Source organism: Canis aureus, chromosome 25, assembly GCF_053574225.1.
Source record: "Canis aureus isolate CA01 chromosome 25, VMU_Caureus_v.1.0, whole genome shotgun sequence".
NCBI lineage: Eukaryota > Metazoa > Chordata > Mammalia > Carnivora > Canidae > Canis > Canis aureus.
Genome location: NC_135635.1, coordinates 5,999,960 through 6,024,694, shown reverse-complemented (window position 1 = coordinate 6,024,694; position 24,735 = coordinate 5,999,960). Strand labels below are relative to the sequence as shown.

Below are 24,735 nucleotides of genomic sequence, written 5' to 3'. Positions count from 1 at the left end.
TAACTCCTAAAGAGCAGATTGGTGATTGCTGGAAGCCAGAGGGTAGAGGGTGGGCAAAATGGGTATAGGTGGTCAAAAGGTACAAATTTCCAGTTATAAAATAAATAAGTCTTTGGGATGTAATGTACAGCCTGGTGACTATAAGAATACTATATTGTAAGGGAGCCTTGGTGGCTCAGTGAGTTAAGCGTCTTCCTTTGGCTCAGGTCATGATCCCCGGGTCCTGGGATCAGCTCGCATCAGGCTTCCTGCTCAGTAGGGAGTCTGCTTCTCTGTCTTTCTCTCCTTCTGCCCCTCCTCAGTGCTCATTCTCTCTCTGTCTCAAATAAATAAGTAAAATCTTAAAAAAAAAAAGAATACTGTATTATACATTCAAAAGTTATCGAGACTAGATTTTAAAAGTTCTCAAGGAAAAACATTTTTTGTAACTATATATAGTGGGACGTCAACTACACTTATTGTGGTGATCATGTTATAATATATATGAATATTGAATCATTATGTTGTACACCTGAAAAAAATGTTTCATGTCAATTATATATCAAGTAAAAAGGGCATGTTGTTTAAATTCCAAATGTTTAAGCTAGCCACAAAAAACACGAGTCAACAACAACAAAAAAATACAATACCAGATGGCTTCACTGGTGAATTCTACCAAACATTTAAGGAACTAATGACAATTCTTTTCAAACTCTTCCCAAAAAATAGAAAAGGAGGGGATACTTCCACATTCATTTTACAAAGCCAGCATTATCTGATTCTAAAACCAGATAAAGACACTATAATAAAATTATATAGATGCAAAAATCCTCAACAAATATTACCCAAAAAATAGTACATATATTCATCTACACACACACACATATATATACACACACACACACACACACACACACTACAGAGAGAGAGAGAGATTTAAAAATGCTTTTCTTATTCTCCAGTTTCTACTAGCCTAATAAAATTCTCTTTTAGGCTTTAAATAATTACTTTAATTCAGAAATTTCAAATAGTCCCCTGTGCCTCTTACTGTTTACCTTTCTAGTTAACTGAAAACTGTGTTAATTAGTGAGTCCAGAACTTGGTTTCAGACTAGACTTCAGAGAATACAAAGCATTGGCCCAGCTTCCCCTGGGTGCCAAACCCAGCCTACGGCTGCATAAGCACAGATGGCCTCTGATTGGTTCTGTTAGATTGTTCTTTCTTTATGTATTATTCTTAAGACAGTATTTAGAATTTCAGAGGAAATAAATGAAGAGATGGCAGGTTACTAGATCTGATGATGTGAGGAAGTTTTAATGAAGTATATGCCAGTTGGAAATAGGAACTTCTTTAAAGATATTCTTGTCCTTCCATATAGTGGCCTGCATTGCAGAATGACACTACTCTAGGCTAAGGTATTCAGTAAATAATCTTGATATCCTGGAATCCTCAATGTTTCTAAAGTTTGAACTATTCTGATGCCTATTATCCACTGACAGCAAGAAGAAATCGCTATCTGTTCTGTCAAGGGTCAGACATAGGTTCTCTTATGGGGAGACTTTACCTATGATGTGTCTATTTGAATGGGAAAGCCAGAATACACAAGAGCTGCCTCCTCCAGGAAAAGCCAAGAGCATGGTAATACCCTCCAACGTATTGGATATCCCCCATTTTTTCCTAACAAGTTCTATATGTGTTTTAATTTTGCTCACCATGCTCCATCTTTACTCCATCTGCAGAACTTCCGGATACATCCTACTAGTACTAGATCCTGAGACTCCTGTTCAACCCATTCTTCTTTCCCAGCTTATGATGGAAACTTCTCACCCCTTCATAGGCCACCTCCTTCTCTGGATTGGCCCCTGATGTCTCTGTTAATGTTCATTTGTCTCAGATGCTTTGGAAAGATCTTAGAAAGATCTGTCTTCACTCCCTTATAACATTGGTGACATGGACATCTCAAGCATAGACATAAATCCTCTTATTTGTCAGGATCCCCAAAGACTGCAGAAAGCTGACACCTGGAATGAAATATCAGAAATAGATGTTGACTTGTTGAAGCTACTTATTTCCTTGCTTGCACAGACTTCTAGTTGTATTTTTTCTATTATTAGAACAACCTTTCCATCTAGTCACCACTATGACAATGTGAATAGTGTGAGAGATACTGGAGAGGACAGCAATGAGAATAGTTTCAAGTGGATTAAATTGACCTTTGGTTTCCTCCCGCTTCCAGCACTGATATCCTTCTCCCCTTTCAAATTCTTCCTCATGAATATAAGGTCAGGACATGGCATGCAGCCCCAGTAAGCCTCAAGTCGCTTGGAAACTGACCTTCCAAACCACCCTTCATTCACTTCTTTCCAAATATATCCAAAAACCAGTGTGGTTTTTGGATGTGTCTAGAACACTTCTGATATCCTCTTATTTACATAATAAGCTACCCCTTGTTTAATTTTAGTCCTTTGTTCTTGTCTACATGTAAATCTGGCATCAGTCTCTCTCATGTCAGTATGAAATAAAGCCAATGTCTTTCATTCTAAATAGTAAATGAAAGCTGATGTTCATTTTCCTGGTTGAAACTGATTTATTTTCATGCTTGTAATGTAATGTAAAATTAAATGGAAGACTTTGTCCTTGGTCATTAAAGAAATGCCTGGACTCAGTTTGAGTTTCTCTTTAGGATGAGGAGGAGGATGATATCCCAAGATCATATGATACAAACAGCTGCTGCCTTCATCTACACAAAATGCAGATGTTAGCACATCACCGAAAAATAGTTTTTCAAAAATGCTACAGGCTTCTTAGATGAGACCCTGAACTCTCCAAAGATCCCGTGGTCAAATAACCCCTTACAAGTAAAAGTAGAAAAGTAGAAACCATTTTCAATATAGTCCTACCTACAAATACTTGGTGTTCTCTAATCTTTGAAGAGCACAGAACAAACTTTTCATTCCACTTCACTTGAGTAGATTCCAAGTAAAATGTGTGCTTTCAACCATGTTTACATTTTTATCCATGCAGGATTCTCAAAAGTAAATTCTCCAACTGTTTATACTTCACCACCACTGGATCTAGCTGACGTCACCCGAAGGAACAGAGTGCACTGTTTGCACAGGGACACAGGTAACCTAGACTTGGGTCTAAGATGAGCTTGAGCCCGGGATGATAGAGTTATTAATAGAATCAGGCTTTTAACTATACTTGACAAGGAAATACTCGGATTTGAGAGGAAGCTAGAAAGCATATGAAAATTTGGGTCAGTGGATTAAAGAAGGAGAACATCTGAAAGGAGAAAAAAATGTAATCAAAGACATACAAATAAATAGGCCCTTCTAGTATCAAAAGGGGCCAAAAAAGCTAAAAAATAGGTTAAGGACAAATGAGAAAAATCTGAATGTCAAAGCAAGAAAAGTGGTCTTTATTCCTGGAACCAGGCCTAGCCACTGGGATGAGAATTTGGAAAAGTTTATTTCCTGGCTTTCTACTGGTTCTCAATGGAGCTCAGTAGCATATTCCTCAGGGGTAAAATGGGATAAATTTCTGTTCATAAAATACACCAAAGGGATCCCTGGGTGGCGCAGCGGTTTGGCGCCTGCCTTTGGCCCAGGGCACGATCCTGGAGACCCGGGATCGAATCCCACATCGGGCTCCCGGTGCATGGAGCCTGCTTCTCCCTCTGCCTGTGTCTCTGCCTCTCTCTCTCTCTCTCTGTGACTATCATGAATAAATAAATAAAATCTTTTAAAAAAAAATAAAATAAAATAAAATAAAATACACCAAAAATTGTTGTAAGAACAAATAAAATTTTTGGAAACACTCTATATACTAATAAAAACTATTAAAGTTTAAAGTGCTGTTTAGGAAGTAAGTAACTTGATATTTTGAATAAGAAGAATGACAAGAAGAGAAAAGGTTTAGTACATTCACTGTGGATATGTCATATAATGGTTTTGGACACATGATTGTAAGGATTTCTGAATTTTGGAGCATGAAGTGAAAAGTCAATAAGACTAATGTGTAAGTGAGCCAGCAATGTTATTTATCAGGTAAATTCCTATGAAACAGGAATAGAATTCTCTAAAGAACATGAATACTGAATGAGGAAGGATAAAAACTCTTCCTGATATACAGCGAGGGCAGCCTTGAGAGGTCTGAGCACAAGGTCAGACTAAGCAGTGGGGGAGGGATATATAAGATGACATGATTATCCCCTAAAAAGTGGGAACAATCATGAGTGATATCACTCCTTTTTCTATCTTATTCCAAGGAAACCCCCTCCACAAATGGCCTGGAGGAACCACAGCACCATCACGGAGTTCATTCTCATTGGGCTGTCCGACGACCCCTACATTGAAGCTCTGCTCTTTGTGTTCTTCCTGGGGATCTACCTCCTGACTGTGATGGGGAACCTGATGCTGCTGCTAGTGATCAGGGCTGATTCTCACCTCCACACTCCCATGTACTTCTTCCTGAGTAACCTGTCCTTCATGGACCTCTGCTTCTCTTCTGTCACTGTGCCCAAGCTCCTGAAGGACCTTCTGTCTGAGAAGAAAACCATCTCAGTGGAGGGCTGCCTCACCCAGGTGTTCTTTGTGTTTTTCTCTTCAGGGACTGAAGCTTGTCTGCTCTCGGTGATGGCCTATGACCGCTATGCTGCCATCTGCCACCCACTGCTCTATGGCCAGGTGATGAGCGGCCAGTTCTGTGTGAAGCTGGTGTTGATCTCATGGGGTCTGGCCTGTCTCAATGCATTTGTCATTGTGCTCTTGGCTATTAACCTGGACTTCTGTGAGGCCCAAACCATACACCACTACACCTGTGAGCTGCCTGCCCTTTTCCCTCTGTCTTGTTCGGATATCTCCATCACTACCGATATCCTGCTGTCCTCCAGTTTATTGCATGGGCTTGGGACCTTCCTCCCAATCTTCTTCTCCTATGCTCGCATCATCTCCACCATCCTGAGCATCAGCTCCACCTCAGGCAGAAGCAAGACCTTCTCCACCTGCTCCTCCCACCTCATTGCAGTGACCTTGTTCTTTGGCTCAGGTTTTCTTTGTTATCTCATGCCTCCCTCAGGTTCCTCCCTGGATTTTCTCATCTCCTTGCAGTACAGTGCAGTCACACCCCTGCTGAATCCCCTCATCTACAGCTTAAAGAATAAAGAGGTGAAGGCGGCTGTGAGAAGGACACTGGGGAAATATCTCTAAGTAGTGAACAAAGACACAGTTACAAAGACTGTGTTCCTTTGCATTTCTTTTTTTGTTCCCACCTTCTCCTACACACCGTGTCACATCATTTGGAAGAAAGATTCCAGAGCTTGTCTAAATAGAGCTTGACTATTATTCTAAGGCATTAGTTCTTGACTAGGGCTCCTTATTTGGAAAGTCTGTGCTCCATTGGTTGGAAGGGAATGTGAAGACAATTTTCCACAAGACAAATGGATAAGACAACAAAATAATTAGGTTGAAAAGATATGATGATCTTTCAGGCGATTCAGCATCTGACTAGGAGGAGTTGTGGAAAGAACTAAAAACAAAGGCATTTATTAAATTGAAGGTAACTTTTGCAAATCCCAACTTCTGGTAAGTTTTTAAATAAAACATTGGTAAATAGAAAAAATCCCATGTCAACAAAATATTCAAAACTCTATATAGAGTATTACAAACATGAGAACATTATATACTAAAGTTACAAAACATTGCCAGTATAACCATTATCTTAATCGATCTCTCCTTACTCATTAGTAAACAAGAAACAAATTTAAGTTTCTAAAAGCTCAAATCCAAGCATTAGAAAGACAACAAAAGGTAACATACGAAAAGAGGGATAAAGGAACTAATACCACAAATTAAGAAGTCAAAAAAACAAAAAAAAAACCAGAATTGAGAAATAAATGAAAGATGTAGTCACTCAAAAACATCTAGAAAAAATGATATAATTCTGTAGAATATATTCAAAAGAAAGAAAACCAATAATGCAACACTGATATAAAAAATAAAAAATTTGGGCACCCGGGTGGCTCAGTGGTTGAGCATCTGCCTTTGGCTCAGGTCATGATCCTCCCTTCCTGGGATCAAGACCCTCATCAGGCTCCCCACAGGGAGCCTGCTTCTCCTTACACCTGTGTCTCTGCCTCTCTCTGTGTCTTTTATGAATAAATAAATAAATAAAATATTTTAATAAATAAATATTTTAAGGAAATACAAAGATTCATCTCTTATGAATTCCCACTCTTGTGTTAAAATTCACCATCACAGAGAGAACCCAAGAAACTTCAGGCTGCCACCCTTCACCCTAAAATAAAAGAGAAACCAGGCAATCTCTCCCTCTCCATACCCCTAACACCTCACCATGCGGGCCCAGGGATCTATGTAATTTCTAGATCCTGTAAGTAATAAATCTTTATTTTTCCCAAGTTTCCTGATGACTGTTGCTGAAGGGCATCTCCAGTCATAATAAGAACCACAAGGAGCCACCCAGTCATAAAATTGGTTTGGAAAGGGAAGACTGTGGGAAGCTCATGGGGCCTAGACATTTCTAGCCAACAGTTTAAACTATCCATAGGCTGAGACTGGCACAAAACACTTGTCCGAGCACCTTCAGATCTAGGGATCATGGTCTTATATAACAAAAAACAAAGCTAGAAGAAGGAAAACTATTACCTTAGCCTGTTCTTGAACTTTACATAAATGAAGTTATTCAAAATGCCAAAAACTTAAAATATTCCATCTTCAAGTCTTTTAATTTTTTTAATTCAATTTAGTTAACATATAGTGTATTATTAGTTCCAAGTATAGAATTTAGCAATTCATCAGTTGCATATAATACCCCATGCTCATTACATCAAGTGCCCTCCTTAATACCATCACTCAATTACCTATCTCCCCACCCACCTCCCCTCTGGCAACCCTCAGTTTGTGTCCTAAAGTTAAGAGTCTTTTATGGTTTGCCTCCCTTTCTGTTTTTATCTTCATTTATTTTTCCTTCCCTTCCCCTATGTTCATCTGTTTTGTTTCTTAAACTCCACATATGAGTGAAATTATATGGTATTTGTCTTTCTCTGACTGACTTATTTTGCTTATTGTAATACCCTCTAGTTCCATCCATGTCACTACAAGTGGCAAGATTTCTTTCTTTTTGATGGCTGAGTTATATTCGTGTGGGGTGTGTGTGTGTGTGTGTGTGAGAGAGAGAGAGTACCAGATGTTCTTTATCCATTCATCTGTTGGTGGACATCTGGGCTCTTTTCCATATTTTGGCTATCATGGACATTGCTGCAATAAACATTGGTGTACATGTACCACTTTGAATTGCTCTTTACATACCTAGTAATGCAATTGCTGAGTTACATTATAGTTCTATTTTTAACTTTTTGAGAACCTCCATACTGTTTTCCAAAGGGCCTACACCAGTTTGCATTCCCACCAACAAGGTAAAAGGGTTCCCCTTTCTCCATGTTCTTGCCAGCATCTGCTGTTTCCTGAGTTGTTAATTTTGGGTGTTTTGACCAGCATGAGGTGGTATCTCATTTGATTTTGATTTGTATTTCCCTAATGCTGAGTGATGTTGAGCATTTTTCATGTGTTTGTTGGCCATTTATATGTTTTCTTTGGAGAAATGTCTGTTTATGTCTTCTTCCCATTTCTTAACTGGATTTTTTTTGTTTTTTGAGTGTTGAGCTTGATAAACTCTTCATACATGTTGGATACTAGCCCTTTATGATATGTCACTTGGGAATATCCTTTCCCATTCCATAGGTTGCCTTTTAGTTTTGTTATTATTTCCTTTGCTTTCTTGATGAACTCCCAATAGTTCATTTTTGGTTTTGTTTCCTTCACCTCTGAGACATGTCTAGCAAGAAATTTCTGTGGCTGAGGTCAAAGAGTTTGCTGCCTGTTTTTCTTCTAGGATTTTGATGGATTCCTGTGTTGCATTTAGGTCTTTCACCCATTTTGAATTTACTTTTTGTGTACGGCTTAAGAGAGTGGCTCAGTTTCATTCTTCTGCATGTGGCTGTCCAGTTTTCCCAACACCATTTGTTGAAGAGACTGTCTATTTTTCACTGGATATTATTTCCTGCTTTGTTGAAGATCATTTGACCATAAAGTTGAGGGTCCATTTCTGGGTTCTCTATTCTTTTCCATTGATCTGTGTATCTATTTTTGTGCCAGCAATCTACTGTTTTGATTACAGCTCTGTAATACAGCTTGAAATCTGTAATTGTCTGAAAGCTATAGAACACTTATGAAAGAAATTGAGGAAGACACAAAGAAATGGAAAAACAGTCCATGCCCATGGATTAGAAGAACAAATGTTGCTAAAATGTCTATGCTACCCAAAGCAATTTACACATTCAGTGCAATCCCTATCAAAATGCCATCAATATTTCTCACAGAGTTGAAACAAATAATCCTAAAATGTGTATGGAACCAGAAAAGACCTTGAATAGCCAAAGTAATGTTGAAAAAGAAAACCAAAGCTAGAGGCAGTAGTCTTCAAGTCTTGATGAGGAGATGGTAAACTTCAATCTCCTTTCACCTGTGTTTTGCTTTTTACACCCATTATGTCAGCCAAAAAAACAAGATAAACTATAATTTTTGTCTCCCAACTTAGAAGAGAATGTTCTCCAGATGAATTCATCTTCAGCTTTGCTACTTAGAGTTGTCTATTCGCATGTTCTTAAGGAATCTATTTGCATGACCTTGCTGCTTAAAGAATCTACAATATTTGTTGGTCTATTGCATTAGAGGTATCAGATTTTAAAATCCTGAAAATGCTAAAAGGAAAAAAAATGAAAAATAAAAACAGTGTTAAGAATGGGTCCAGTCCCCAGAGCAATTGAACCTACCCTTCATATGTGAAATCTAATTTGCTAGTAGAAATTTTAGGCAAATGCACATTTATATAAATGAGTTTTTCAGTGATTAGACTTGAGAACTGGTTTGGGCCGATTTAAACCTGGGCAGTATATACCTACTGATTGGCTTCTCACACCCTGAAATATTCTCTTCCATAAATGTATAAAATCAGTAACAGTAGCAGTGGTAGTGGTTGGAAGCCAGACTGCAAAATGTTGAGTAAATAGGATACACAAAGGAAGGCAGTAAGTTCATACAACACTCTCAAGGTGTTCAGATTTAGAATAAGAAAGAAGAAAGTAAAAAGGAGTGCAGAGGTTGAGGACTTTTTTAAAAGATTTATTTTTTAACTTATTTTTTTTAGAGAGAGAGAAGAGAGAGAAAGCAGGGGGAAGGGCAGAGGGAGATGAACAAGCAGACTCCCTACTGAAAATGGCACCCAGTATGGGGCTTTATCTCATCACTCCAAGATCATGGCCTTAGCCCAAATCAAAAGTCAGATGCTTAATCAACTGAGCCACATAGGCACCTGTATATTTTCTCATTTAAAATAAAGAGCTACAAAGACATTTAAAATAAAGAGCTATAAAGACTGCCAATATATTAATTCAAAGGGATCCATGCACCCAAATATTTATAACAGCATTATCTACAATAGCCAAAATAGGGAAATAGCCCAAGTGCCCATTGACTGGTGGGTGGATAAGGAAGATGTGGTATATAAGTACAGTGGAATACTACTGTACCATAAAAAAGGATGAAATCTTGCCACTTTCAAGGACATGGATTGAGCTGGAAAGAATGTTAAGTGAAATAAATCAGAGAACAATAAATACCATATGATTTCATTCATATGTTGAATTTAAGAAACAGAACAATCATGGGTGGGGGGAGAGAGAGAAAGGAAAAAAATAGATTCTTAACTGTAGAGAACAAACTGATGGTTACCAGAGGGGAGATGGTTGAGGGGATAACTAGAGGACAGGGATTAAGGAGAGCACTTGGCCTGAAGAGCACTGGGTGATGTGTTAAATCACTCTTACGTACCAGAAATTAATATTACATTATATGTTAACTAGCTGAAATTTAAATAAAAACTTAAAAAATAAAATTAGATAAAGAGCTAAACCAGATCAAACATTTTCAATTCAATTTTAACTCTGATTATACTATTATTTTTTAAAGATTTATTTATTTATTTATTTGTGAGAGAGTGCACACAAGCAGGCAGGTCAGAGGGAGAGAGAGAAAGAATCTGAAGCAGATTCCATGCTGACAGTGGAGCCCAACTCAGGGCTCAGTCTCATGACCCTGAGATCACAACCTGAGCTGACACCAAGAGTCAGATGCTCAATGACTGCACGACCCAGCTGCCCCTTTACTTTGATTATATTATTGTTTAAGTCCTACACAGAAACAGTAACAAATAAAAGTGATTAGTCCCACAGCAGCAGTTCCAGTGGCCAAAGCAGGATGGGTCAAAGACAGAGTGGTGGTCATGTTTCTGGACATGAAGAATGACAAGGACAAGAAAAAGAAATATGAACCTCCTGTACCAACTAGACTGGGGAAAAAGAAGAAAACAAAGGGACCAGATGGTGTCCGTTAAGCCACCAATAGTGACACCTCACATTTAGTGCCCCTTAAAATTACTGAAGTTAGAATTAAAGACTATCTTCTCATGGAGGAAGAATTCATTAGAAATCAGGAACAAAAAAAGCCTTTAGAAGAAAAGCAAAAGGAGGAAAGAACAAAGGTGGATGATCTGAGGGGACCCCAATGTTAGTGCGAAACATGGAAAAGATCATTGATGAAAATCACACCATCACGCCTATATCAGTGGGTTCAGAACACTACACAGCATTCTTTCCTATGTAGACAAGGATCTGCTGAAACCAGGCTGCTCCACCCTGCTCAACCACAAGGTGCATGCTCTCGCACAGGTGCTCATGAGTGACACAGATCCCTTGGCCACAGTGATGAAGGTAGAAAAGGATTCCCAGGAAACCTATGCTGATACTGGGGAGTTGGACAACTAAATTCAGGACAATAAGGTATCTGTGGAGCTTCCTCTCACTCATCCTGAGTATTATGAAGAGATGGGTATAAAGTTCCCAAAGAGGGTCATTCTCTATGGTCCACCTGGCACAGGGAAAACCTTATTAACCAAAGCAGTAGCAAACCAAACCTCAGCCACTTTCCTGAGAACTTATTCAGAAGTACCTAGAGGATCAGCCCAAACTCATTCGGGAATTGTTTCCATATGTGGAAGAACATGCACCATCCATCATTTTATTGATGAAATTGATACTGTTGGACAAAAATTGTGACTCAAGTGTTGGTGTCCTACTTGTGTGGATCTGAAAGATGTGCTACTCAGTCTTTTTGTGGGGCAAGGGGAGCTCAGTTTCTCTATCAATGAGGCTTTGTCTGACAAGCACTGGATCCAAAGTTTCTCTTTGGTTTGTGGCCATGACAACTTTCGTGTCACCCCTTGGATCAAAGTAGATCTTCTCTGGATTAACTGGGGACTCGAGAAGATATAGCCCCACTCACCAATGCCCTCCTTTTCCTTACTTCCCAACAAGGATGAGCCAAATCACTACCAATCCACCAGCTTTCCACTGCTCACCCAGTCATGTCAAGTCCTAAACTGCCTCTTGCCTTATTTACACTCATATTTTATAGATGGATCAAAGCTTTCCAACACCATCAAGGATCAAAGTTTTCCAAAACCACAAAAATCACAATAAGATGGTCTTTATTACAGAGAGTACCATTTGCTTCCTAGAATTGAGATATTATTTCCTGATGCACTATCAGATATTAAGCTTTATAGGAGCTAAAAGAGATAAACATTTACAGGCAGATGGTCTAAGGGGTGCTGTCCTCAGGATGTCCTCCTAGCCACCCAGGCACACTAATTGGAATAGTCATTCATACCTCGGCCCACTCCAGCCTTATGGCTCTCCACCACCCCTGCAACAAGACGGCCAGGACACTACTCAGAGGCCCTCGCACAGGTGTCTCCTTCTCCAGGAAGCCTTCCCTGATCCCCTCCAAAGTTGGCTATAAACAGGTACTGGAAGATGTGGTTAGACAGTTTTTAAAAAGGGGGTGGGAGATCACAAAAATGGAGGCCCCAAGGGAGAGCATTCCTGCCACTCACCAGCCCAGGCATACTTATCACCTCACTATAGATGAGGCCTGTGTGCACCATCACTTACATATCCATTCCTCTGGAGAGCGACTGTGAAGATCACTGCAATGCAGCAAATGGTCCAGAACAACAATAAACACCAGGTGGACCAGGCAGCTTCGTCATCACAGCACTCTAACCAGAAGCCCCAATTTACACTGTAGGGGATAGAAAGGCAGAGATGGAAGGTTGCCTGCCCAAAGTCACACAACCAGTCACATGACTAAGGTCAAAAAATCTATCTCCAAACCCAGGGCTTAACAATAATGCACTACTGAGGTCAGATCAAGTGGGAGAGAAGATTATTTTGCCCCCAGCCCCAGCCATGTCTGCTTCACCTGTCCAGCCTGGAGCTGGGAGCAGAGAATTCAGAAGGGATATACAGGTCCCCCCCAACCCCAGACACCCAACATAATCACTTACACATACACATATGGGGACACATACCCAGTGGTCAGGGAACCCTGCCCTCCTAGTAATTGGCCCTCATTGTGATGGCTTTAGGATTGCAGGATTGTAGGCATCACTCTAGGCAGGAGTACAGCTCCTGGAGTCAGGGAGATGAGTGTCCAACTGCTCTGTCCTATCTAGGTCCACCCACATGGCCCATCTATCCTGTCCCCCACACATGGACCCACTATATTAGACAGGTGTGCAGAAGCCATGTATGGGATCTGGGAGCTGTACATGGTAAGGACATACAGTCAAAAACCAACCTCTGTGCTCCAGAGCAGAAATATGTAATGCAAAGACAGACTCTGGTTATAAAGAAGGAAGATAGTTTATTACTTAGTCAGGCTAAGAAGGCTATAGCAGGTTAATGCCTCCAAGTCTGAAAGCCTGACTGAAGTAAAAGGCTGAGGGGTTTCTAGGAAAATGCAGGATCTGAGCAGTTTCCACATTAATCTGGTTAGGTGGGACCAGCCATGTTCATCATGTCTTCAAAGTAGCCTCATGACTAGCCCTGCCACCAGCCAGCCAGATCATTAGTAACTTTGCATGGACATCAACAGGATGTCAACATCAATACCAAGGATTTTATAGGAAAACAAGAAAAGGGAATGGGACACTTCAAGAATGAGGAAGTGAAAAATGTGTTCAAAGTCAAACCTTGCCAAGGCAATAGTGTGTCCAATTAATTTGCTCCTGTCTTTATGCTTCCATAGCAATTCAGTCATGCCACCCGACAATCAGGGGAGTCCTGTGGACATAAACCAGGTGGGTGAGTAGGGCCCCTCATCACCCATCAACCCTCTCCTGGCCCTGCCCTGGCCCAGGACACTGTGGTGAGCAAGGGATCCTTAGAGATAGTCTGGCAGGTGGAGTACGGCTCCATTTGGACCATGGACTCCGTGGCAGCCTTCACTACACCAGTGAGCTCTGGTGGGGAGGCAGGAGGTAAGGTTGGGTGGGGTTCTCCTTCACCATGCCCTCCCCAGGCCTCCACATGGCCTCCCAGGTCACCTCTTCAGGGTCCCTGGGAAATGTGCACCATCTAGCTGTCCTGGCCCCTGTTCATGCCTCACTGACCTGGGAGGGAGGAAAATGTCGCTCGTCCCCAGGGCTGTGTTCTGCCCTCATATGTTGTGACCACAACATACATAGTACAGCGGGAAGAGATATGATGGCAAGCACCAGAAGAAAAACAGGATAAGGAAGGAATGATGGGAGTTCCTGCTTTGATAAAGGAGGTAAACAAAGGCCCTTCTGAGGAGGCAACATTTGAGCAGGGACCTGAATGGAGGGACAGAGAGCCACGTGGATATTGGAGTGGTAGGGGTGCAGCTCAGGTCATGGTCTCTGGGTTCTGGGATGGAACCCACCTCACAAAATACACTGGGCATCCAGTTTGGTTGAGATTCTCTCTCCCTCTCCTGCTCAAATAAATAAACAAAAATTTTAACTATATATATATATATATATATATATATATAATAAAAAATTTTCACTGTTCATTTCAAAAACCCTCTCTTCAACTTACTAAAAACAATTAATTATATACCTCAAATATTACTCTTTAATAAACTCTCCTTACAATTCCTCCTATGCTTAACATGGAAAGCCTACAAACCTAACTTAGTAATATTCCCCTGAATGAGTTATCTCATGTCCTCTCATTGGTATAATGATGATCCTGTTGGAGAAATAAGGAAAACGCAAATGTCTTCTCGAAATGACTTGGACATTGGTCAATAGTATATGCCAGCTGTGCTCCATCCACTATTTCTCAGGGCATTCTCAGACCTGTGATGCCATCAGGAAAATGTCCATTTCCCAGAAGTTTTCCCTTAAATCTCTATGTTATTCTCTACTTGTTCAGCATCCCCATCTCCACCCCAGCCAAATAATAGTCTCTTCTAGAAATTAAAAAATGGCCTTAATTCATAAACTTGAAAAACTGCCCTGGAGAGAACCCCTGTGCCTCCTACTACATGTACCTTTCTAGTTAAGTGCAAGCTGAGGTTAATGAGTCCAGAGCTCAGCTTCAGGCTGGGACTTCAGGGATTACAGGGCAACAGCCCAGCTTCCCCTGGGGGTCCACACCACCCCATGGCTGCTGAAGTACAGGCAGCCTTTTGATTGGTTCGGGTCAATTCTTCCTTCCTTAAGTGACACTCTGAGAAGAGCATTCAGAAGCACAGCGAGCAAAAAGGAAGACCTAGCACACTACTGCCCCTGAGATCAGGAGAGAAGGTATTCATGAAATGTGTGTCTGTTGTTCAGAATATGAGCTGTTTGGAAATGTTGTCCCTGTCCTACCATAGAGTGGCCTCCATTGCAGAATGACACCCCTCTCTTTAGGTATTCTGGAAAATAATCCTGATGCTCTGATAGATCCAGTGCTTCCAGAGCTTCCCCTATTCTAACTTCCTTCACTCACTGACAGCCAAGGGAACAGGCTATGTGCTCTGTAAAGAGATGCTTGTGACAGGACTTCTCTTATTGGGATTACCTACCAAGTGTCTGGTCCTGAAGGTGAAGACGGAACACGTGCAGTTGCCTCCTCCAAGAAAAGCCAGGAGAATGGTAATATTTTCTCTGTGTTTCGGTGGTCCTCCTATTTTTCTGCCTGGAATGTTCTCTGTATGTTTTAATTCTGGTGGGGTTTTTTCCTCCTCCATCTCCACCTCAGGATCCCTTCCATTTGTCCTAAAACCTCAGGCTCCTGCTCCACACATTCCTTGTCCCTAAGCTAGAGGTGGGAACACCTCACTCCTTGGCAGACCATCTCCCCGGGTGAGACTCTGTATCTCTCTCTCTGTCCAAATGGTGCTTTTGTACCAGCTGCCTTGGACACATTCTCTCCGTCCCTGCCTCACCTGAAGACAGTGACACCTTAAAGTCTAGGCATCAATCCTCTCATGCTTCAGGATCCCAAAGCATTGAAAAAGGCTGACAGCTGGATGAAAAGAGGGTATCAGAGATAGGGCTCACACTGTTGGAGCCACCTGTTTTCCTGCTTGCCCAGTACACAGTAGAAGCACAGTAGACTTCCATTACTTGAGATTCAAGTCACCTGAGAACTAGTCACCATGAGACACTGTGAATAGTGTGAGAGAGGAGAGGAGAGGACAGCTCTGAGAATCACTTCAGGTGGATCAAGTTTGTCTCAAGTCCCACCTGCTCCCAGTGCTGATATGCTTCTCCTCCACACAGGTTTCACCCCATGCACCTAGCACCTAGGGTCTGCTTGCCACAGACCAGCTCACAGGATCCCTAGAGCCACCTTGTCTAGTCTGACCTTCTGCACACAACCTTCAGGCGTTTCTTCATTCTAAAGACAGCTTTATGGCAGCCAGTGTGCAGGTAAGTTTACACACACTAATGACTCTCTCATTTAACAGATACCTGCTGTCAAATAGCTTCCTCTGTGGGCAAGATTGGGTGATCATAGCTCCATCAGAGTTGTTCTCAACTTTGGGCTTGATCCTTAAGTCCGAAAAATAAATGTGTGATTTGCTATATTAACAGCTGAATTGGAGAAGATGCTGATCTTAGTTAGCCTCCTGAGAGCCACAAATCATAAACATACACATTATCCTGCCACATCTCTTTGTAAGAGAAATTGATCAAGATGGCAAATTGAATTTAACTAAAATATTTTTAAAAAGAAAGAAAATAAAGCTGACCATTGACGTAGCAGTCAAGAGAAAGAAGAAAAAAGAAAAAGAAAAAGAAGAAAGAAAGAAAGAAAGAAAGAAAGAAAGAAAGAAAGAAAGAAAGAAAGAAAAAGAAAGAAAGAAAAAAGAAAGAAAGAAAGAAAAAAAGAAAGAAAGAAAGAAAGAAAGAAAGAAAGAAAGAAAGAAAGAAAAAGAAAGAAAGAAAGAAAGAAAGAAAGAAAGAAAGAAAGAAAGAAAGAAAGAAAGAAAGAAAGAGAAATACATCAAATGTACAGGTGTCTGATAGATGTGAAATGTCCATGTTGGTAAAATGCTGACACAAACGTTCATCTAAGATACTACTGAAATCCTCTCCTTTAACAGTTCACACTTCTCGACACCAGTCTCCCAACTTTTCCTCAATCCTCTCCTGCTCGCAATCCATGTTCTGCATCTGGCATCAGTCTGGTATAGCTCAGGATTAAATGAAGCCTGCAAGTGTTTTATTTTCATGCTTAATTGATCTAGGATGTAAATGGAAAGAATCATTCCTGGTCACTAAAGAAATCTCAGGCATCAATTTGAAGTATCCTTTAAGAATGGAGATGGGACAATAGCCAAACTGTGGAAGGAGACTCGGTGTCCATTGAAAGAGAAATGGGTAAAGAAGCTGTGGTCTATGTATACAATGGAATATTCCTCAGCCATTAGAAATGACAAATACCCACCATTTGCATCAACGTGAATGGAACTGGAGGGTATTATGCTGAGTAAAGTAAGTCAATCGGAGAAGGACAAACATTATATGGTCTCATTCATTTGGGGAATATAAAAAATAGTGAAAGGGAATAAAGGGGAAAGGAGAGAATATGAGTGGGAAAAATCAGTGAGGGTGACAAAACATGAGAGACTCCTAACTCTGGGAAAAGAACAGGAGGTAGTGGAAGAGGAGGTGGACGGGGGGTTGGGGTGACTGGGTGACGGGAACTGAGGGGGGCACTTAACGGGATGAGCACTGGGTAATATGCTATATGTTGGCAAATTGAACTCCAATAAAAAAAATAATTTAAAAATATAAAAAAGAAAAAAATGGTGATGGAGAGGAAGATTCCATTCTGTGAGACAACCTGAATTTCACATGAGAGAAGTAACTGGTGTCTTTGTACATAATATGACCTCCAACAGGACAGAAAAGGATTCTGCACAACTACTACACTGTTCTTCAGATGAGAACTTGAACCCCCTGTGGGCACTGTAGCCCGGTACCCCTTGTGAGTGTCAGTGGAAGAAAGGAAGTCATTTTCAAGGTAGACATATCCATAAATATTTTGAAATGCATGAATCTTTGAAAAGAATAGCTTCCATTTATCATATCATTTTGTGTGGATTGCATAGATTCACCCAGAGTTTGCTCTCAGCAGTATCTGCAATTTTATCCATGCAGGATCCTCAAAAGTAACTTCTCCAGCCAGTTATGCTTCACCATCACTGGACCAAAGCTAATGTCCTGCAGGCACGTAACAGTGAACATCTCACTATCTGTCCTGGCACACAGGTAACCTAGACTCAGGGCTAAGATGGACTGAGGTGGGACTAGTGGATTTGTTAATTGGATCAGCAGTTAGGCTTTCCTTAATGTAAGTTAGCACCTGGTCATACATTGCTGGCAAAGCCCAAAGGGTCAGAAGCAGGGTTTTCTGCGTTGGTGTGATTAAATAGTTCTATGAGGACAGAAGCCTACTGTGGGATTAGACTGTGGACTGACAGACAGAAAAGAATACTGATCAGTTAGCTTTAAATGTCCAACTGAGAGAGACATATTCTCGTAGGACAGTGACTCCCTATATAGTCCAAAAGTAAGGGGTCAAAATGAATCTTAGTATCCTCATTCACCTAAATGGCTCACCGTCTGCTCCTCCTGACTACACAGCTGAAATATGGAGAAAGAGGATCCAAGAACGTTGTTTAAAAGAAAATTATAGGGCAGCCTATAGGGTGGCTCAGCGGTTTAGCACCACCTTCAGCCCAGAGCGCGATCCTGGAGACGAGATCAAGTCCCATGTCAGGGAGCCTGCTTCTCCCTCTGCCTGTGTCTCTGCCTCTCTGTGTGTGTGTGTGTCTCTCATGAATAAATAAATAAAATTTTTAAAAAAGAAAATTATAAGCCCTTTGCCTCTGAACCTAGGGGGGCAAAAAAGAATAACATGTCCACAACAAGAACACAAGCAGATTCTTGCAATGGTGGCCACAGTGCCCTTGAGTCTACCAGTATGAGAGCAGAAGAGACAGGATGGCAGCAGCATGAGATGGTGAGCTCTGTGCAGATGATAACAACCTCTAAATTCAGCAGCTGTGGCCTCCGATCTTCGTAAGTGGGGGGCCTGGCAACAGGGGCAGACAGCCATGTCCATCGTGCTCCCTCCAGGCGCCAGTGCTGTGGGGCCTATGGAGGAAGGGATGAGATGGTGCTAAGCACTGTCAAGAGGTCTCTGAGGAACACAGGAGATGCCTCAATTGGACAGAGATTGGAGAGGTCATCAGAAGCTAATGGGTGGGACAGAGCCCGAGATATGCCAGTTTGTGACTGTGCTTGTCCAGTTGTGGCCCTGCTCTCATGGAGCTCACAATCGGGAGGGGAAAACCCAGATAGATGTCCCCCATGAGCCAGACACAGAATCAGACCATAACATAAAACACCTGAGAGCAGGTGGCCCCGTGATTTGAACAGAGAGCTGGGAGTTCAAGGAGGGAGAAGTGGGGTCAGGCTATAAGGAATTGAGCAGGGCTATAGGTGACATTGGAAGGCCCATGAGAGTCTGCATCTCTGGAATTAAGAGGAGGACATATAGAGGAGAAGGTGAGCAAAGACAGAAACAAACGGACCTTTCTGGTATCAAAAGCAGCCAAAATGGCCAAAAGTTGAGGGCAGATGAGGAAGAATTTTAAGGTCCAGGTAAGAAAAGTGTTTCTCATGATGTGGACTAAGCCTAGACATTGGATTGTAATTAGAAAAATAGTGGCATGTATTTCCTCTTTCTTCTACTTGTTGTTATATGACATTGCAAATATCCCTTAATATGAGACTTCTCACAGGTAAAATAGGGATAAACTTCCTTACCCTGAGGCTAATAATTCCCTCTCCAATCTTATGGAACTACCTTGAAACAATTGAGATAGTCATTAAGAAAGCGTTTTAATGAAGCCTTAGTATGTATGGACTTGTTTACAAAGTAAAGAGCAGGGACTTGACTTCCATGGCTCCCAGGCACTTTTGCTTTCATAGGCCCCTTTTTAATAAAATTTTATTAAAATTTATATTACTGAAGCAATTATGAGGCACAATAACAAGCAAGCATTTCTCTGGCTCTGTCCCACCCATTATAAATATAATCCAGCCTATATTGTATTCATTTTTTCTTCAGATCTTAAAGAAAATTTATTTTCTTTCATTAGCCTTCTAAGATACGCACCTCCTTACCCTAATGGTTATCAACTCTGGTAAGGAGACATTGGATGATTTTGAACAAAAAATTATGATTTAGAAATTAAAGAGAAAGTTTAGAATATCCCTGCAGATACATGCAAGAAATTTTAGGTTTCTAAATGCTAGGAAGAATGCAATAGAACCATAATGCACGGGGATCCCTGGATGGCACAGCGGTTTAGCCGGGCCATCAACACAGGACAGGATCCTGGAACCCTGGATCGAGTCCCACATCGGGCTCCCTGTGTGGAGCCTGCTTCTCCCTCTTCCTGTATCTCTGCCTCTCTCTGTGTTTCTCTCATGAATAAATAAACAAAATATTTTTTAAAAGGAGGGGGATCATAATGCAGAGATGTGGAGGTGAACCAGCAAGACTCATTTTTCCAGGTAAACCCTTATGGAAGAAAAAGAATATTCTCTGAACTATGCAAACACTGTGAACCAGATCAGTTATAACCAAACAAGATAAAAATTCTTCCCGATAGACAGTGAGGGCAGCCTTGAGATGTCCGCACAGAGTATAGGGAAGCAGGGAAGCATGTATGGTAAGAGGAGTGATGACGTGAAGGAGAGGGATCTCATCACTATTTCTCTATTACTCCAGGGAAACCCCCTCCACAAATGGCCTTGAGGAACCACAGCACCATCACGGAGTTCATTCTCCTTGGGCTGTCCGACGACCCCTACATTGAAGCTCTGCTCTTTGTGTTCTTCCTGGGGATCTACCTCCTGACTGTGATGGGGAACCTGATGATGCTGCTGGTGATCAGGGCTGATTCCCGCCTCCACACTCCCATGTACTTCTTCCTGAGTAACCTGTCCTTCCTAGACCTCTGCTTCTCTTCTGTCACTGTGCCCAAGCTCCTGAAGGACCTTCTGTCTGAGAAGAGAACCATCTCAGTGGAGGGCTGCCTCACCCAGGTGTTCTTTGTGTTTATCACACCAGGGACTGAAGCCTTTCTGCTCTCAGTGATGGCCTATGACCGCTATGCTGCCATCTGCCACCCACTGCTCTATGGCCAGGTGATGAGCCCCCAGTTCTGTGTGAAGCTGGTGTTGATCTCATGGGGTCTGGCCTGTCTCAATGCATTTGTCATTGTGCTCTTGGCTATTAACCTGGACTTCTGTGAGGCCCAAACCATACATCATTACATCTGTGAGCTGCCCTCCCTCTTCCCTCTCTCTTGCTCAGATATTTCCATCAGTGTTGACATCTTGATCTGCTCCATCTTACTACATGGGCTTGGGACCTTCCTCCCAATCTTCTTCTCCTATGCCCGTATCGTCTCCACCATCCTGAGCATCAGCTCCACCTCAGGCAGAAGCAAGACTTTCTCCACCTGCTCCTCCCACCTCATTGCAGTGACCCTGTTCTTTGGCTCAGGTGTGATTCGCTACCTTATGCCCACAACTGATTCCTCCCTGGTTTTGCTCCTGTCCTTGCAGTACAGTGCAGTCACACCCTTGCTGAATCCCCTCATCTACAGCCTAAAGAATAAAGAGGTGAAGGCAGCTGTGAGAAGGACACTGGGGAAATATTTCTAAATGGTGGCAGAAACACAGTTATAAAGCCTGGGTTCCTTTGCATTTCTTTTTTTGTTCCCACCTTCTCCCACACGCAATGACACACTATTTGGTGAAAGATTCTTGAGCTTGTCTAAATAGAGCTTGACTATTACTCCAAGGTGATAGTTCTTGACTAGGGCTCTTATTTGGAAAGTCTGTGCTCCACTGTTTGCAAGGGAATGTGAGACAATTTTCCACAAAACATTTGGATAAGACACCAAAATAATTAGGTTGAAAAGATTCGATGATCATTTCAGGTGATTCAGCATCTGATGAGGTGTTGCACAAAGAACTAAAAACGAGGGAGACATTTTAAACAGAAGTTAACATTTGCAAATCCCAACTCCTTGTAAGTTTTTTTTTTCCTTGTAAGTTTTTAAATAAAAAATTGGTAAATGGAAAAAATCCTATGTCAACAAAACAATCCAAACTTTATATTGATGTGCTAAATACCATAGGATACCTAGGAATAAACCTAACCAAAGAAGTAAAAGATCTGTACTCTAAAAACTACGGAACACTTATGAAAGAAATTGAAGAGGACACAAAGAAATGGAAAAACATCCCATACTTTTGGATTGGAAGAACAAATATTGTCAAAATGTCTGTACTACTGAAAACAATCTACAAATTTAATGCAATCCCATTCCAAACACTCCTAGCATTTCTCACAGAGCTAGAACAAGCAATCCTAAAATTTGTATGGAACCAGATAAGACCGCACATAGCCAAAGCAATCTTGAAAAAGAAAAGCAAAGCTGGCAGCATCACAATTCTAGACATCAAGCTATATTTCAAAGCTGTAGTCATAAGACAGTTGGTACTGGTACAAAAACAGACACATAGGCCAATGGAGCAGAATAAAACCCATTAATGGACCTACAACTATATGGTCAACTAATCTTCAACAAAGCAGGAAGAATATCCAATGGGGAAAAGACAGTGTCTTCAACCAATGGTGTTGGGAAAACTGGACAGTAACATGCAGAAGAATGAAACTGCGCCACTTTACTACATCATACACAAATTCAAAAGTGATGAAAGACTTAAGCATGAGACAGGAAACCATCAAAATCCTAGAAGAAAACACAGGCAGCAAACTCTCTGACCATGGCTACAGCAACTTCTTGCTAGACATGTCTCCAGAGGCAAGGGAAACAAAAGCAAAAATGAACTATTGGGACTTCATCAAGATAAAAAGCTTCAGCACAGCAAGGGAAACAATCAACAAACTAAAAGGCAACCTTCACAATGGGAGAAAATATTTGCAATGACCTATATCTGATAAATTAGTATCCAAAATCTATAATGAACTTATCAAACTCAATACCAAAAAAACGAATAATCCAGTTAAGAAATGAGCAGAGGACATGAATAGACAGTTTTCCAAAGTAGACATGCAGATAGCTAAAGGACACATGAAAAGTTGTTCAACATCATTCATCATCAGGGCAACACAAGTCAAAAACCACAGTGAGATACGTCCTCACATCTGTCAGAATGGCTAAAATTAACACAGGAAACAACAGGTGTTGGCAAGGAGGGGAGAAAGGAGAACCTTCTTGCACTGTTGGTGGGGATATAAACTGGTACAGCCATCTGGAAAACAGCATGGTAGTTCCTCTGAAAGTTAAGAATATGGGCACTGGGTGGCACAGCCAGGTGCTCAGGTCATGATCTCAGGGTCTTGAGATCAATGAAGATCCACTTCAGGGATCACTGGATGGCTCAGCAGTTTGGCACCTGCCTTCAGCCCAGGGCGTGATCCTGGAGTCCTGGGATCGAGTCCCACATCGGGCTTCCTGCTAGAGCCTGCTTCTCCCTCTACCTGTGTCTCTGCCTCTCTCTCTCTCTCTCTATCTGCATCTCTCTCTGTCTCTCACTCTCTCTGTCTCTCTCTCTCATGAATAAATAAATAAAATCTTAAAAAAAAAGGATCCACTTCAGATTCCCCACTCACCTGTAGTCTGCTTGGGATGCTCTCTCTCTCTCTCTCTCTCTCTTTCTCTCTCTCTCTCTCTCTCTCCCTCTTTCTCAAATAAATAAATATTTTCCGAAACAAAATTAAAAATAAAACTACCCTACATTTTAGCAATTGCACTACTAGGTATTTACCCAAACGATACAAAAATAACAATTTAATAACAATTTAAAGGGACACACACATCGTGATGTTTATAGTAGCAGCATCAATAATAGCCAAATTATAGAAAGAGCACCAGAGGAAATTGACTGATGAATGGGTAAAGAAGATGTGGTATATATATACCACTATATATATATATATAAACACAGAATACTATTCAGCCATCTAAAAGAATTTCAAGGAGTATAAATTACATTAGGAAAGGCAGACTATAAGCAATGACTATGAAAGACCCCTCTTTAATCATTTATTACTTGATATTTAATGTAATAATATTTTATATGAAGTTGGATATGCCTCCAGTTGACAAATGACAATGTGATATGTAAATGTAGTAAGTAGTGTCAAAACTAAAAAAATAATATTAAGAATTTAATGAACAAGAAAATATTATGTACTATAGTTTTAAAAAAGTATGAGGGCAACCATTATCTTTATCTATCTTATATGCATTCACTAATAATCAAGAATAATTTATGCTTCTGAAAACTCAAATACAATCATTACCAAGATAACAAAACCAAACATAAGAAAAGGAGGATAAAGGAACTCAAAAGCACGAATTAAGTCAGATACAGAAAAATATAATTGAGAAGTAAGTTCAGATATTCAAAAAGATCTATAAATTTGACATAACTCCATAAATATATCTAAGAAAAAAGAAAAAGAAATCAATAATACAACTCTGATAAAAGAATAAAAATTGGGCAGCCTGAGTGGCTCAACATGATCCTAGAGACCCAGGATCCAGTCCCACATCAGGCTCCCTGCAGGGAACCTGCTTCTCCCTCTGCTGGTGTCTCTGCCTCTCTCTGTGTGTCTCTCATGAATGAATGAATAAATAAAATCTTTAAAAAAAGAATAAAAATTTTAAGGAAATACTAAGATTCATCTCAATATATTTGTTTAATTTAGAGGAATATGTAACCCAAGAAAAAAAATTGAACAATTACTCAGCCATTAGAAATGACGAATACCCACCATTAGCTTCGACGTGGATGGAACTGGAGGGTATTATGCTGAGTGAAGTAAGTCAATCAGAGAAGGACAATCATCATATGGTTTCACTCATACAGAAAGTATACCGAGAAGCTCCAGAGTGACACTCCTATAAATCCCAAGAAAACAGAGATAAAGCAACAAAAACAGAGAAAAGGAAGTACCCCTGGCCCCCTGGCTCCAAAATGTTATCTTTCCTTGACAGCTACAAAGTAATCACAAAGACTCACCAGACTAAAAGACAGCCTTATGTCATTCACTCAAGACAGCGCAAGAAATCTCAAGGCCATAAGTTGCCTGATTAGGCTCTCAATAAAAGGCCAGCCAAAAAAGCCCTCAATGGCAACTCTGTCGGGAACCCCCTCACTCCTTTAATAACAATTTAAAGGGACACACACATC

At 40.9% G+C, this 24,735-nt stretch overlaps 2 protein-coding genes and 1 pseudogene across 2 annotated transcripts; all 3 read left to right on the top strand.

Moving 5' to 3' along the window:
• The first annotated feature begins 4,265 nt into the window (after positions 1-4,265).
• Positions 4,266-5,189, top strand: LOC144297571 (olfactory receptor 8S1-like). Its single transcript, XM_077871842.1, has one exon. The coding sequence runs from the start codon at positions 4,266-4,268 to the stop codon at positions 5,187-5,189; it is 924 nt and encodes a 307-aa protein (XP_077727968.1).
• A 5,124-nt stretch (positions 5,190-10,313) lies between these two features.
• The window catches only part of LOC144297570 (26S proteasome regulatory subunit 4-like), a 52,006-nt pseudogene continuing 37,584 nt past the window's right edge, over positions 10,314-24,735 (top strand).
• On the top strand, positions 20,245-21,168 carry LOC144297569 (olfactory receptor 8S1-like). Its single transcript, XM_077871841.1, has one exon. The coding sequence runs from the start codon at positions 20,245-20,247 to the stop codon at positions 21,166-21,168; it is 924 nt and encodes a 307-aa protein (XP_077727967.1).

Excerpts from the sequence above, each read along its gene's own strand:
- LOC144297571 (XM_077871842.1), top strand. The coding sequence starts at position 4,266 with ATGGCCTGGAGGAACCACAGCACCATCACGGAGTTCATTCTCATTGGG.
- LOC144297569 (XM_077871841.1), top strand. The coding sequence starts at position 20,245 with ATGGCCTTGAGGAACCACAGCACCATCACGGAGTTCATTCTCCTTGGG.